This window comes from Suncus etruscus, chromosome 9 (assembly GCF_024139225.1).
Source record: "Suncus etruscus isolate mSunEtr1 chromosome 9, mSunEtr1.pri.cur, whole genome shotgun sequence".
In the NCBI taxonomy this organism is placed as follows: domain Eukaryota; kingdom Metazoa; phylum Chordata; class Mammalia; order Eulipotyphla; family Soricidae; genus Suncus; species Suncus etruscus.
In genome coordinates, this window is record NC_064856.1 from 30,901,301 (window position 1) to 30,916,713 (window position 15,413).

Sequence of the window (15,413 nt, forward strand, 5' to 3'; positions counted from 1 at the left end):
AGGGACCATATGGGATGCCGGAAATTAAACCTGGCCAAACACATACAAGGCAAACGTCCTACCGCCATGCTATCACTCCAACCCCTAAGCAAATTAATGTACCCAAGAATATTTTTATTTATTTATTTATTTTTGGTTTTTGGTTTTTGGGTCACACCCAGTGGTGCTCGGGGGTTACTCCTGGCTCTATGCTCAGAAATCGCTCCTGGCAGGCATGAGGGATCATATGGGATGCTGGGATTCGAACCACCATTGGTCCTGAGTTGGATGCTTGCAAAGCAAACACCCTACTGCTGTACTATCTCTCCGGTCCTGAATATTTATTTTTAGAACCTTTTTATAACTGACTTCATATTACATCTTAGGTATCATGATCACAGTATTGACATATTGTTAATGTATTGATGTACCCTAGTATTGTCAAAGTGCCCCAGGTCGTCATCACTCTCTCCATGTAATATCTAGTCCACCTCTTTTTTTTTTCCTCACCTCCCCCCACCCTCACTGCTTGGTAATCTGAATTTTGTAATCCAAGGCTAAGGATTGGTCATCTCTTAGTACTGTCTAGTCCCTGGTTTTGTCCACCACAAAAGAATGACATCATCTGATATTTGACCTCCCTCTTAACCTTGACCTCACTTAACATAATACCCTCCAGTTTCATCCACATTATTGGGGTAAATTGCAAATGTTCATCTTCTCTTATTAGCTGAATAATACTTCATTGTGTGTGCATGTGTCAGCTTTATCCACTCACGTGTCATTGGACACGTAATTACCATATTCTGCCTATTGTCCTAAGTACTGTAAAGGACATGGGTATGCAAGTATCTTTCTGAATTCTTGTGGTTTGGGGGTACATACCAGAATCCTTTTTTCTTTTCTTTTTGTTTTAGCAGTACCAGGGATCAAATGTGGGCCTCAGATGTGCAAGACATGCACTGTATGAGTTGTATTTCTGGCCCTTAACTTTGTCTTTTGGATGATCACTTGAGGGATCTGGGAGGTTTCCTTGAAGTAACTCTGATGTTTTTCATATGATGGTCTTGTGGGTAGTCTTTTGCCTTGATTTTTTTTTCCTTCCCCAAACTTGTCCTTGGAAGCTGTGGGTGATGGGGAGCAGGGATTTGACAGGAGAAAGGAGAGCTCTGATTGGGTGCAGAGGGGCCTGCTGTAGGGCCTTTCCTCAGCTCCTCCTCTCATCTGCTCACGTCATTGTCATCTCTAGAGCACTCTGCCCCCAATGTTTCCAGAAGATAAAGCTCCAGATTGCTCTGAGGCAGGTGCAAGGTGGCCAGCAACACAGATGGGGCGGGTATGTTCCATCTCTTCTCAAACAGCCCTCATAGCCCTCTTGATAGAATTCCACCTCCACTCTACCTCTATGGGGATCCCTTCCTCAACCTGTGGAGGCTTATCTGGTGGGAATCAGGGTGGTGCCTGAGGTCCTCACTGCTGGTTCGTGTGATTGCCAACTTTGACAGTTCTGGGGCTTTTTGTCTTTGCTAGGGGGTGGGTCCTTTCATTTTTTTAGTTGCAGTAAAACAGGCTAGCATATAAATTTAGCATTTCTGTATTTTAGGTGTGCAGATTAGTGACTTTGAGTGCTTTCATTCACTTTGGTTTGTGGCTTTGCCTCTTAATAATAAAATATGAATTAAACATAAAAGGTTTATTGGCGGGGATATGGCTTATTCCTAAGTCACTTTGTGGGAGGTCCTGACACCGCCCTCCATGACTGGATGTGGACTCCTCCATTCCTGAAACAACAGGACAGAAAAGAACAAGGATTTCAGTGTGAAAATGCTGTTTCTGAAGGGCAAACTTTAGTGCAGGAGCAGCTCACAGAGGCAGTGCAGCCCTCTACCCTGGACACTTTCTCTCCTGACAGTTGTGTCACGGGTTCATTGTAGTCTCTTAGGGAAGTATTTTTATGGTTGGTTAGCATAACAGTGTTTTCTGTACGCTCTCACTCCCTAAAGTTTTAGGAAGGTTCCAGATGGAACCCCAGATCTGGTTTGCTTGCCTCTCCAGACCTGCCCTGCCCACCAGTGGGCCCTCACCATCTTTCATGCCCCACACTACATACTCTCTGCTCCTTGCATGAGATGTGAGCTCCAGAACTCTAGCTTCCTGTGCTGGGGGCTCCTAAGTGGAACATTCAGGTTCACATCTTAGTTTCTACCCTTATCCACATCTTTGTGGGGTTGGGTGCGTGACCACTCCTGCAGTATTGAAGGCTTACTCTTGGTTCTACACTGAAGGATCCCTTCCCTCGGGGCTTAGAGGACATATGAGGTGCCTGAGCTTGAACGAGGGTGACACATGCAAAACAAGCTCCAACCCCTATGATTATTTACACATGTTCCAGGGAGCCATTGTTGAGGCTCTTCTGTGCCCCCACCTCTTGCCCCATCCCCAAATGTCACCTTTCTTTCCCACACTACCTGACTCTCACATCTGCAAAGGCTCCTTCAGTGCCTGGCACAACTGCCTATCTCAATCGGTCCTAATGCCAGAGATTTCAACAGAGACTTTCTCCTTTCCTTGCAGGATATCCGACACGAAACCAGTGACTTCCCATGTCGAGTGGCCAAACTTCCCAAGAACAAAAACCGAAACAGGTACAGAGATGTCAGCCCCTGTAAGTATTCTCATTGCCATCCTGCCCCAGGGTTGGGGGAAATCAGAGCAATTGAGGCTTCTGATTGATTTTCTATAACAAAAGCACACATGAGGGACTTGGGGTCAGGTTTCAGTTTCTGGAAAATTCCACTAAGTTCGAAGCCCATTACAAAAAAAAAAGCATAGACTGTTTTTAATGAGTCATTTTCCTGCCAGCTGAAGGGGAGTGTAGCAGGCATAATCTAACCTTTTCTGGTTGACTCAGCAGCTGTGCCATCAGAGCCTGGAGTATGGAATTGTGCTGGAATGCTTCATGCAAGCACCCAAGGGGTGGGAGCAGTTCCCGCCCTCCGCCAAAAGGGCCCTGCAATGGAGCCCCACCTGCTCAGCTCTGCCTGTTCTCCTGGGCAGCCGCCTCTGCTTCTCAGGCTGGCTCACAATCTGCTCAGAGCTGTCAAGTACAGAACCCCACCCCACTGAATGTACTAGAGTATGTGTGAAACAGGAAAGCTGTGCACAGGACAGAGACTTGTTGTTTTCTCTAGCCCAGAGACCTTCTGACTTGCCTCCTGGCCTAATGGACACTCAGGGATGGGTAGTAGCTTGCCATCACCTCTGCATCATGTCATTCTACCAGGGACTTTGAAGAACCTGAGTTATGTCCCCCCCACACCCCTTCCTATACTTCCTACAACTGCATTATTCCCCCAACTGGAGAACCCCTAGCTTCATAGGGTCACGATGCCCCAACACCTAATACCCTTGACCTATTACACACCAGAATGGAATAAAACCATACCTGTTGGTGATTTACCCACGCCAAGGTTCTGTTGTAGTTGCATTTTGCACCCATGTCACCCTGGTTCTCATATTTGTGCTCACCTGACTCTGAACTAGATGACAGGACTTTTTTTTTTTTATTCCTGGAATGGACTTTCATTTAATACTCATTGGTCTGGGGGTACCAGTTTTACATAGAGAACAGCAAATTTTTAGCCACCAAGGAAACAGATCCCAAACTTCCCCATGCCCATCTCTTAGTGTTCTGTTTTGTTTTGTTTTTCTTTTATTTGGGGGCCACTCAGGTTGGTTATTCAGGAGTAACTCCTGGCAGTGCTGGGGTCCATATAGGATGCCAGAGATCAAGCTGAGTGCAAGGCAAAGACCCTATCTGCTATGCTATTGTTCCAGTCCTGCCCTGTGTTTTTCGTTATCGCTCATCTACTTTTCAACAGAAAAAATTTATTTGCTTTTAAAGTTATGGGGTCTCTGCAGGATCTGTCAGAATCTTCACTTAGCTGGTGGAAAAGCCAGCCTGGCAGCTAAGTTGTCTACCCAAAATCACCCAGGACTGTTTGAACCCACTGCCTTTGCATTATTCAGTGATCTTTCATCTGCACAACTCGACTGAGTATTTTCTTTTGAACAAAAACCCTCCATTCCTCCCCCCCCCAAAAAAAACCCACCCCATACATTATTATAGATGCAAGCTCATTTCATCATCTTGCCCTACAATCAGAAAGTCCCAAGTCTCAAACCACTTATCTCAATTAAATCCTGTGGAGAAGATACTATTTAGAGGTGCAACCTCCTTGTGTTGTGCCAGAAATACAAATCCCCGCTGTCTCCAAGAGTATCAGCTGCTCTGGGGGAAAGAGCCTTAGCTTCTGGGACCATTGACAGGGACAGCAATGTCCCTTCCAGGATGCTTGTGGGGCTGAGCCTCCAAAGGAAGGTTCCATCTCTTTCATCTCTTACATTTTTAGTGTTTCAAATTCTCTTCATACCCACCCACCCCCAATTTGTGATCCTGACAGATTCTGATTTTTTACAATTTCAAGTCACTTTTATTCCTGATATTAAACTTCAAAACCAAAACTTGTTGGAAGCAATTAAAGTTAGGATCTTAAGGACTGGAGAGATAGTATAGAGGTAGGGCATTTGCCTTGCATGCAGAAGGATGATGGTTCGAATCCTGGCATCCCATATAGTCCCCCAAGCCTGCCAGGGGTGATTTCTGAGCATAGAGTCAGGAGTAATCCCTGAGCGCTGCTGGGTGTGACACAAAAACAAAACAAAAAAGTTAGGATTTCAGGCTTACTGCCTTAACTCTTAACTCTTCTCTCCAAATCATTTGGGTGAAGTTTAGTGTAATCAGAAATCCTACCTGATCACTTAGCATAGCTTCTCAGGCTGAGGGATTGAGTGGTTTTTGTTTTGTTTTGATTTATTTTTGTCTAAGTTTTGGATCAACATCTAGTAGTGCTCTGCACTTAGGAGTTATTCCTGGTGGGCTGGGGGTGGGGAGGGGAATATGGGATACCAGGGATTGAACCCGTGGTTGACCTTATCCATTGTACTATCTCCATCTCAGGAACTGGGTTGATTTTGTTTCCTTTAAAGATTAAAGCCATTCCTCTGTTTTTCCAAACAGATCCCACAGCTGCCAATCCCATCCAGGTTGCTCTTTGTTCCACAAGCCTTCTCCCAGATAGGTTGGGTTTTGGCTTGTAACATCGCTTCTTTCTCTTTTTTTTTTTTTGTTCGTTTGTTTTCAGGCCACACTCGTTTGATGCTCAAGGGTTATGCCTGGCTAAGCGCTCAGAAATCTCCCTTGGCAAAAAAAATTGTACCTGCCTTGGGGGGACCATATGGGAAGCCAGGGGATCGAATCACGGTCCTTCCTTGGCTAGCGCTTGCAAGGCAAATGCCTTACGTCCAGCGCCACCTCACCAGCCCCTCGCTTTTTTCTCTTGCTGTTTATCATTCTGTAATGAAGCCTTCAAGCTTCTCTGAAAATACTAATGACGAGTCTCAGTTACAGCAGTACAGCCCTCATGCCACCACCACCCTCCCCACCCCTTGTATTGTCCCAGAGTTGGGGCACACTGCCTGTGTCAACACCGGGGTTCTAACCACTGGGGCCTGCTTTGCCTTTCAGTTGACCACAGTCGGGTTAGGCTGCATCAAGAGGACAATGACTACATCAATGCTAGCTTGATCCAAATGGAAGAAGCCCAGAGAAGTTACATTCTTACTCAGGTAAATACAGCCTGAGCTTTCCTCACTCACTATCAGCTTCAAATGTTTCTCCTCCACAAGTAAATCCGCCGCATAGGTGGGTTTTTAGGAACCCAAAAAAGCATCAAGGGGAAAAAACTCTTCCTTCCAAGATTTAATTTGGCAGGGCTAGGGGAACAGTGGCAGCAGGATGGTCTGTGGTCAGGGCCATGCAGCGCCTGTGGAGAGCAGGGCTTGGAGCCAGAGAGGCTCTGTGGACTCTTGTTGTGCTGGTGGGGAGGAGGAGCAGCAGAAAAGGAATCTTGTCCAGGTGTCCATTCAAATCCCTCTGGCCGAGACATACACTTGGGGTCACAAACAAGCATGCTTAAAATTCTCCGTGACCTCACCTGTGTGAGCACTGTGGCTGCTCTTAGTTGCATGGCACTTCTTCGTTGCCCCATCTCTGCCCTACGTCTGCCTTAGGCTCCATCCTGTGAGGGGGTGCATTCATTCTTACTATGCAAGAGCAGCTGGCTTATTCAGGCCCTCACTGCTTGATTCTTAGGCCAGGGTGACAAGAAAGTCCCTGATGGTGATGAGTTGGTAGGAAGATGTCGAGAGTGAATATCTTCTTGGAGATTTCTCTTTTTAGACATAGATTTCTCACTTCCTGGCTTCAGCCCTGCTGCCGAAGCCTGGGGTCAGGAGGCCGCGGCCAGGTTTGAGATGGTCCTGATGGCAATTGGAGTGCTAGAAATGTATACCCCATTATCCACTGCCCCTGGTGGTCTCATTCACAGCAGGAACCATTCTGATCCCACAGCTGCATCCTTCATTTAGCCAACTGAAACAAAACCAAGAGAATTTTTCTCATGTTTTTATTTTTGATATTGGTCATTGCCTCTTTCAAAGCCAGAGGTGTGAAAGTGTGAAGAATAATGTCAGAGGCGCTGGCCTATGTCCCCTAAGAAGTGTCAGCTGCATTTGGTGTATTATTTTCTTTCAGATCCCAAATGATAGTGGATTTCTCAGGCCCATCAGAACCTTAAGAACTGCAGCTGCCCTGAGCACCGCCGGGTGTGGCCCAAAAACCAAAAAAAACAAAAAAAAAAAAAGATAAGAGAATTTGTCTCTTAACAGAGAGCCAGGCAGCAGTCAGCCCTGAAAACCATGGGGCCGGGCGGTGGCGCTGGAGGTAAGGTGCCTGCCTTGCCTGCGCTAGCCTAGGACGGACCGCGGTTCGATCCCCCGGCATCCCATATGGTCCCCCAAGAAGCCAGGAGCAACTTCTGAGCGCATAGCCAGGAGTAACCCCTGAGCGTCACAGGGTGTGGCCCAAAAACAAAAACAAACAAACAAACAAAAAAAAAAGAACTGCAGCTGGAGGCTGGAATATAGCACAGTGGTAGAGCATTGGCTTTGCACGCTGTCAACTCAGAATGGATTCAGGTTTAATATTTAATCCCCGCCATCCCCAAGCCTGCCAGGAGCTCTTTCTGAGCGCAGAGCCCAGAGTAACCCCTGAGAGCCTCCAGGTGTGGCCCCAAAACAAAAACAAACAAACAAAAAAACCCTGCTGCAGCTGTAGAAGATTTTCTAATTGGTCCTTGTTCCCTGAGTGGCCAGCCAACAGGTGGCAGGAGTCTTTCTTTCTGTTGGGGGTGTGAGGTAATAACATCTCTACTGCCTGCATTCTAGCAGCACAGGACTTAGGTTCAGACTTAGGTCCAAAATACGAGTTCTAGAAGAAAATGAGAGTCCCAAGGGCTTGTGTGGTAAGATTTAAGGGAAGTGAGGGAACACCGAAGGATGCACCAGGTGAACCTGTGTATTTTCCATGTGGTGCCACTGGACCAGAAAAATCCTTTGATTCAGTTCCCTGCTATGGGCTGGAGTGAGACAGTTCAGCTGCTTTGCACACTAGTCCTGGGCCTGCCCCTCTTCAGCACCAGGTGGTCACTTCTCTTTTTTGGTTTTTGGGCCACTCCTGGCAGCACTCAGGTTACGCCTGGCTCTACACTTAGAAATTACTCCTGACAGGCTCTACTGAGGAATTTGGGGTGCCAAGGATCAAACCAGGGTAGGCCGTGTGCAAGTCAAATATCCTACCCACTGTGCTATCACTCCAGCCACAAGGTGGCCACTTCTTGCTTTTTAGGGTTTTTGTTTTTGTTTGTTTTATTTTGGGGTGGGGATTGGGTCACACCCAGCAGCACCCAGGAATTACTCCTGGCTCTGCGCTCAGGAATCGAACCCGCCCCCGTTCTAGGTCAGCAGCATGCAGGGCAAATGCCCTACCTCTGTGCTATTACTCCAGCTCCACTTCTTGCTTTTTTGGTCCAGGCTCTACAGTCAGGCTGTCCTGTTCTTGGCCACCACAGCTGGGGTCAGGGGTGGGAGCACACTATGATGCAAATTTGAAATCTCTGAACATTGTTGATGTCCATGGCTTGGTGAATAGAATCTGTGAGATTATAAGGAAAACTGAGGCATGGGACAGTGAGATGACTTGTCCAAGGGTCCCCCAATCAGGCACGGGGATCCTTATCCCCAGCAAGGCCACTGTGAGTCACTCCCACACCCTGATCAGTAACCAGAGTGGTGTCCCATATGCCACTCATCCCCTCAGAGAGCAGAGCTCGCATTTCTCTTCTCTGGTCAGCCGTGTGCCACGCAGAGTTGTGAAAGAGACCCCTCAGCACCTGGTAATGCATAAAACAGTTGGGTCCTGCTGGGGTGGACTCCATGAAGTGGTGCTGATGACTTGGCTGCTATTCAAATGCCTGCCCTTTGTGGACTGTTTGCAGGGGCCTCTGCCCAACACATGTGGACACTTCTGGGAGATGGTGTGGGAGCAGAAGAGCAGGGGCGTAGTCATGCTCAATCGGGTGATGGAGAAAGGCTCGGTAAGTCCCTCCAGAGCTCTCATTCTGCCCGATGTCTTCTAATCCTGGGTGCCTGTGCTGCTTCTCTTGTGGCAGGGAGAAGTGGGGGCAGTTTTGATATGTTCCCCAACATTACTGCTGCCAACTGTGACATATCTGCTTTGCTGGCTCACCTCGGCATGCCACATGAGTCAACCCAGGCTGACTTCCAGGGCCTCCTCTTGACAGCCTACTTGTCTGCCTCTTGACCACATGTTTTGTAGCTATGAACATGTTTTGTAGCTGGGACCAGGGGTGGTGGTTGTGGTTGCTTGGGCTCCCCCCCTGCCCCCCCATGTCCCTCTGTCCCAGACCTCTCTACCTGTTCCCCTGCCTCCAGAATGATCAGAATGGCTCACCACTTCTTCCTGGCTGAGTCCTGGGGTCCCTCCACAGATTCCTTCTCTCCTTCCTTCCAAACTGCAGACAGCTTGTTCATTTTCTGGTTGATATTTCTTGCCCTGTTCCCTGGGTTCAGGAGCAGACACCCCTCACCACCCTCAGATTTTGTCTGTCAGGGTGGCTATGGCAGGCCTGTCTGCTGACCCTCCACCCCCTCCTGAAAAGATAACCAGAGGCACTGATCTTGTGCTTGTATGTATAGCAGAGGTTTCTCCAGGAAATGGCAGCACAGGGCATACACCTTAGACACACAGCATTCTTTTTTTTTTTTTTTTTTTTTTTTGGTTTTTGGGCCACACCCGGTGATGCTCAGGGGTTACTCCTGGTTATGCGCTCAGAAGTCGCTCCTGGCTTGGGGGACCATATGGGACGCCGGGGGATCGAACCGAGGTCCGTCCGAGGCTAGCGCAGGCAAGGCAGGCACCTTACCTTTAGCGCCACCGCCCGGCCCCCAGACACACAGCATTCTTAAAGGCAGGCCTCAGCTGATGGGCACTCCATGTGCCACCTTATGGAGCCCGCAGTCTTGAGCATCACAGATCAGAGGCGGATACTGGTGCATTTTAAACTTGTGTTTGCCCTTCAGACCTGACACTTTAGCCTCCTCTGCAGTGACACCTGCCTCATGGCTTTGTCCCCACTGCAGCACATATGCTCTGAGCCATCTCAGTCTCATTCCTAAAGGCCTCTCAAGACTTCATATGGTTGTCATGTGGACCCATGTGGGAACTGTGGCTTCCACTCAGTGGGTTCCATGCCACTTTTGTTTTTGGTAACTCATTCTCCATGTAGGGAGGTGTCAGGAATGATGGTGGCCAAGTTATTCAAACTGGCCAGTGACTTGTGTGGGGACCACTGAGTTAGCCTCACACTACAGTGCTTGTCTCTCAGTTGTTTGGGCCAGCAGGAATTTTATCAAGTGGAGTCTCCTAGGCATTTGTAGTTTGTCTTCACCCTGTCAGGCCCCCTGACACCTGGTGGCCACAGGTGACACTGTGTATTGGTCCTCAAGTAGACTTCCAGTGAGTACTCAGCCTCCCCAGCATCCATCACCACAAGCACCACCACCCCGTAATTCCTGGGCACATCCTCTTGGCCTGCTATGCAGAATGCCACACCCTACACAGTTTGGCCCTAATGTTGCCCACAACCTGCTCACAGAGTTTGCATGGCTGTGTTGTGTTGGATCTAGGTTGTGTCCCCTTCTCCCGGGTCTCCCTGATGGCAGCTGTAACTAACGCCCGGCATCTGGCACAGAATCCTGGCAGAGGCAGCACATGCCACCAGTCCCAAGGGAGACTTCCTTAACGCCCAAATGAAACCGGATATTTGATGTTCACTTGCTTTAGAGAAACAAGTTTTGGTGGATTACATTTAAATCCAGTCTATCAACTAGTTTCTGGAATGAAAATAGAACATAGCCAAGAACAGATTGTCTGGGAGGGTGTGGGGTAGTGGCAGGGGTTTGCTGTTCCCTCTCAAGAATGTTCTCCCAGGCTATTTCTTGTTTCTGGTCACATGCTGCCCACCACATTCACCCTCACCCTCAGGTACACCAAGCCAGGAGCACAAGTGGAATGTGTGAGACAAAATGGTCTTGCACACCAGCTCACTTTAGGGATGATGGGAAAGTAACATGGTGGGGTCAGGGAAGCGTATTCTCTCACGAGGAGGCAAGGCTGTCCCACCCATATGACAGTCTGCATACTCTGGTCATGAGAGCAGTAAGAGTGACTGCATGTGCTTCCCTCAGTTAAAGTGTGCACAGTACTGGCCCCAAAAGGAAGAGAAAGAAATGATCTTTGAAGACACCAACTTGAAACTGACACTGGTCTCCGAAGATGTCAAGTCCTACTACACAGTGCGGCAGCTGGAGTTGGAAAACCTGACGGTGAGTCCCACATCCCTGGCTGCCTTTTGTTGGGTGACATCACCTCATGCTAGTTTCTTTGGGCTTTTGTCTCTGCTGAGCAAGGTGGCAGGTGTTCTGGGCACCAAGGTGAACACAGGAGGGTGTGGCCTGCTGGGTGTCGGGTTCAGTGGTGCATCTCAGGTATCATGTTGGTAGTGGCTGGAATGTCCTGAGCAATGATGCCATCCATCGGCTTCTTACGTGCTCTTGAGCATTTGCGAGAACTCTGAGCCATTAAGAGGGACTTGGCCAACTTAATGATTACTCCTGCTTGTTGAGGGAAATAGAATTCAGACTCCACAAAGCTTGGTGACACTTCTTGGCTGAGTGCAGACACTTGGTTGCAATGTTAAGAGATGTGTTTGCTCTGAGCAAGCTGGTTTTCAAAGTCCTTTCTCAGATATGTTCAATCCCTGAGTGAATTCAAGGCAGGGTGGAAGTGATGCAAGCAGGAGCAAGCTCATGCTGTATTAAGGATTGAAAGAAAAGGTTCCTTTGGCCATGTATTCTTCTGACTGTTAAATGCATCTCAGAGTGCTTTTCTGGAGTGTGGTGGGGATGGGGTACAGACATAAGGTCCCTGCTCCATTCTCAGCTCTGGCCCAAAGTGATCATTGAGTGGAGAGTGCACGGAGGGTGGGAGTTAGTGCTCAGGTCTGCAAGATCCACCCGTGATTGTCAACCAATCAGGGTAAGAGGCCATTGACCCCTTTAGTACTGAGGTGCTCATGGTGGGGGGTGGTGTCCAACCTAGTGAGGTTCAAAGGGACTACATGGTGTCAAGAATCAAAACCAGATTGGGACCTGCTCAGTGTGACCCTCCCTGCTGTTCTGTCTGCTAGTCCCCAAGAGATTATTTCAGAAGGAAGAAGGACTGGGGTTCTGTGCCTGATCCTGCAAGTCCTGGCTGGAGTAAGGCCAAAGGTGCAGAAAGAAGATTGGTGCTTTCATAGAGTGTCACACTGGGGTTCCAGGTTGGTTTTCTGGCACCACTTGGCATCACTGTGTGCTTAGAGGCAGGTCTGGCTCATGGTTGCCAGTAGATACTGGCCAGTAGTAGAGAACATTACTCTGGCCTGAAGCACTTTGCCAGCAACAACTGGACATAGGAGCTCCTGGGGGCTGGTGTGGGTCCTGCACTTTCTGAGGTTCCCCACACTGGGTGCCCTAAGAGAAGAAGAACATCTGCTTGCAGTTCCGAGGTCAGGGAGTTGGGAGGGGCCTGAGCTTCTGTCGAAGTTCTTGGAACTTTCCCCAGAGCCCCTACTCTCTGTTAACTGGGAAGCAGCCAGGGCTCTCAGGAAAAAATTGAAGGCAAGTGATCCCCTGCTGATTGAAGAGTTTCTTGTGCCTCTCTTGCTTCTTCTAGTACCTTGGGGTAGAGCCATCAGCTCTGAAATGGGGAGTTAGCCCCAGTTTGTGGGGCCACTTTGCTGTTGATTTTTCCAGCTTCTTCCTCCAGGCTCCCACCCTGTATCTCTTTCAGTTTCAGAGCAGGTTATATGGGTTATGTCTACAGAGGCCTAGTTAGTTCCTTTCCTCACCCCAATGACTTTGTGGATAGGGCAAGACTTTTCTCTGGAAGTCAAGTCTCACAGGTGTTTAGTGCGGTTTCTCTCTCTTTCCCAGGCGGTGTCCACACAAGTGTGTCTCTTCTTGTCAGTGTGTGGGAGGTGGCCTGATAGGGTAGAGACAAAGCAGTAGAGGAGAGGGGCACCCTGGAGAAAGAGGGCTGCAGGTAGTTCTGACTACAGAACAGTGATATCTAATGGGAACCTGACAAGGCAGCTGGAGTCCTGAGAAACTGGGAGACTCAGACCACTTGTCATCAGATGTGGACATGGCCCAGGCTGGTGGCCATGAGCTTCTCTGGCCAGACATACGGACTCAGGCCCACTCTCCTCTTTTCAGACTCGGGAAACTCGCGAGATCTTACATTTCCACTATACCACATGGCCCGACTTCGGAGTCCCCGAATCACCAGCCTCATTCCTAAACTTCCTTTTCAAAGTCCGTGAGTCTGGATCCCTGAGCCAGGAGTACGGCCCCATCGTGGTGCACTGCAGCGCAGGCATCGGCAGGTCGGGAACCTTTTGTCTGGCCGACACCTGCCTCCTGCTGGTAAGGAACCCAGGAACCGTTTCAGCCTCTACAGCCTTTCATGCTTGCCCCCCCACACCCTTAGTCCCTTACTCGCATGTCCTCCTTGAAAGCAATAGAGCAAGCAGGCCGGGACCAGCTTTCGTGTTTATTGAGTTCAGCAAGAGCCAAATAATGACTCTCTCTCTCTCTCTCTCTCTCTCTCTCTCTCTCTCTCTCTCTCTCTCGCTCTCTCTCCCCCCTCTCTCTCTCTCTCCCCTCTCTCTCTCCCCTCTCTCTCTCTATTTCTCTCTCTCTCCCGCCCTCCCTCCTCTCTCTCTTTCCTCTCTCTCTCTTTCTTTTTCCCTTTTTCTCTCTTCCCCCTTCCTGTCTACTCCCTCACTCACCCCCTCTTTTTCCCCTCCTTTCTTCATCCCCTGGCCCTGACAAGGCAGAGCGGCTCAACTGTCTCTAATCTTGCTTTCAGATGGACAGAAGGAAAGACCCTTCATCTGTAGACATCAGGAAGGTTCTGTTGGAAATGAGGAAGTTCCGAATGGGGCTGATCCAGACTGCGGACCAGCTCCGCTTCTCCTACTTGGCTGTGATTGAAGGTGCCAAATTCATCATGGGAGATGCCTCTGTGCAGGTCAGTGGAGCTGTTGCTGTCCCTTAAGAGGGCTGGGGTCTCTCAGTTCTTTGTACAGCTCAAACACTGCCCTGTGCCTGACATGGCCACTGAGCCGCATCCATGCACCAAGTCCCAGTTCCCTCGTGGTAGTGCTGGGAGTCCTTGCCCATTGTCAAACCCTGTTCTCTAGAGGGGAGTGGGCTCCCTAGTCAATCAGCCAGGGGCAGCACTGGTGGGATCTGCCTCTGGCTTTTTCTCTTTTATTGGGGGTTGGCCACACCCGTGGGTGCTCAGGGCTTACTTCCTAACTATGCACTCAGGGATCATTCCAAGTGGGTTTGCGTGCCCTTGCAGGTTGTCTGGGTAGAACCCAGGCAGTGTGCCCTCTCCTTCCCCCCTCCTCTGTCTTCGCCCTCCAACCGCTCTTGCTCTTTGTAAAGGAGCAGTGGAAGGAGCTCTCTCATGAGGACCTGGAGCCCCCGCCTCAGCATGCGCCCCCTCCTCCCCGGCCACCCAAACGCATCCCGGAGCCAAACGGCAGATACAAGGAGCTCTACCCAAACCACCAGTGTGTAAAGGACGAGCCTGAGGACCGAGTGGACGGCCCCCTCGAGGAGGAAACCAGAATCCCCCAAAACTTCTCCCCTAGCGTGGAAAGGTAGCTTGGGGTGGGGGAGGGGCAGGGCAGCCTAAACTTGAGGCCCTGAACCAGGGCTAGGCAAACTATGAGGTTCGAGCGCCACCTTGTGGTACGAGCGGGATCTGCTTTGACAGCCCTGCTTCTGGCCTCTGAGGCTGTGAGGGCAGGCCGGGGCCTCCTGGATGGAGGTGAGGGGTGGGAGGTGAGAGAAGCCTCTTTTGACAGCCCAGGAGCTAGAGTGAGATCGTCCTTGCTGCTGAGTGCTGCAGGCCTGGGTGGTGTGTGGCTGCAATTGGGAGGCTGTGCATTTCTGCCAAGGGCAGGAGTGGTAGGTAGCAGGGGGTCAGTGGGCAGCAGGCCTGGCCAGCCTCGCCATGTCCCCTCCTATCCCCCCTCTCCTTCCTCAGCTTGAGTCACGACACTGAAGTCCGAAGGCGGGTCGTGGGGAGCGAGTGCGCTTCAGAGGAGCCTTCGGCCACCCCGGAGGAGCAGGAGCAGGCGGCGGTTCCCTGGAGGCCCTTCCTGGTGCACATGTGCGTGGCTGCGATGCTCTCGGCTGGCACCTACCTCTGCTACCGGGTGTGCTTCCACTGAGGACGGACAAGACCGAGTGCGGGCACAGCTCTGGTGACAGCCCAGCCGCAGCATCAGCGCTGCAAGGATCTGAGCCAGTCTCAGAAGCGGCAGCTCCAGGGCAAAAGGCAGGACTGCGAAGGGCTAGCGGAGGGGACGCGATTGACACGGGGGAGTGCCCTGCGGTCCCAGGACACACGTGAGACTGATCTCAGGGCCTCACCTTTCAGGTTGAGTAGGGACAATGCCAAATACATCTCTGTCTCGCCTTTTATTCTTTCTTTCCTCTTCTCTCTGTCTCTTTATGGTTTATTTTGTCTTGGGGTTTTTTTTTTTTTTTTTTTGAGAAAAAATAGTTACAACACATTGTTGTTTTTAACCTTTATAAAAAAAAAAAGTAGCTTTGGGTTTTTTGGGGGTGGGTGGGAGGAAGTTAGGCACTTAGGAACTTTCTTTCTTGTACCTGGGGTGGTATCATGAGAAAGCACCTTTCCCAGGAAAGACCGCCACCTTTGGATGAATGTCAGACCCTGGGAAGGTTGAGGGGTGCGGCCTCACTCCATCACAGCCTCTCGCACCCTCAGAATCCAACCTGGTTCTGCTGTGCTCAAGGTGTCCTCCCGT

General features: G+C 50.0%; 1 protein-coding gene across 2 annotated transcripts in view; it reads left to right on the forward strand.

The window, feature by feature from the left end:
- Window positions 1-15,098, forward strand: part of PTPN1 (protein tyrosine phosphatase non-receptor type 1) — a 61,063-nt gene extending 45,965 nt beyond the window's left edge. The window contains exons 2-9 of one of the 2 annotated variants that reach the window (XM_049781341.1): window positions 2,554-2,644; window positions 5,567-5,667; window positions 8,436-8,534; window positions 10,708-10,845; window positions 12,778-12,987; window positions 13,433-13,594; window positions 14,017-14,234; window positions 14,624-15,098. In XM_049781341.1, coding sequence (XP_049637298.1) covers window positions 2,554-2,644; window positions 5,567-5,667; window positions 8,436-8,534; window positions 10,708-10,845; window positions 12,778-12,987; window positions 13,433-13,594; window positions 14,017-14,234; window positions 14,624-14,810 — 1,206 coding nt within the window. In that variant the 3' untranslated portion in view covers window positions 14,811-15,098. The remainder of the gene's footprint in view (window positions 1-2,553; window positions 2,645-5,566; window positions 5,668-8,435; window positions 8,535-10,707; window positions 10,846-12,777; window positions 12,988-13,432; window positions 13,595-14,016; window positions 14,235-14,623) is intronic. The other variant, XM_049781342.1, reaches the window with a different exon arrangement.
- Window positions 15,099-15,413: the final 315 nt, after the last annotated feature.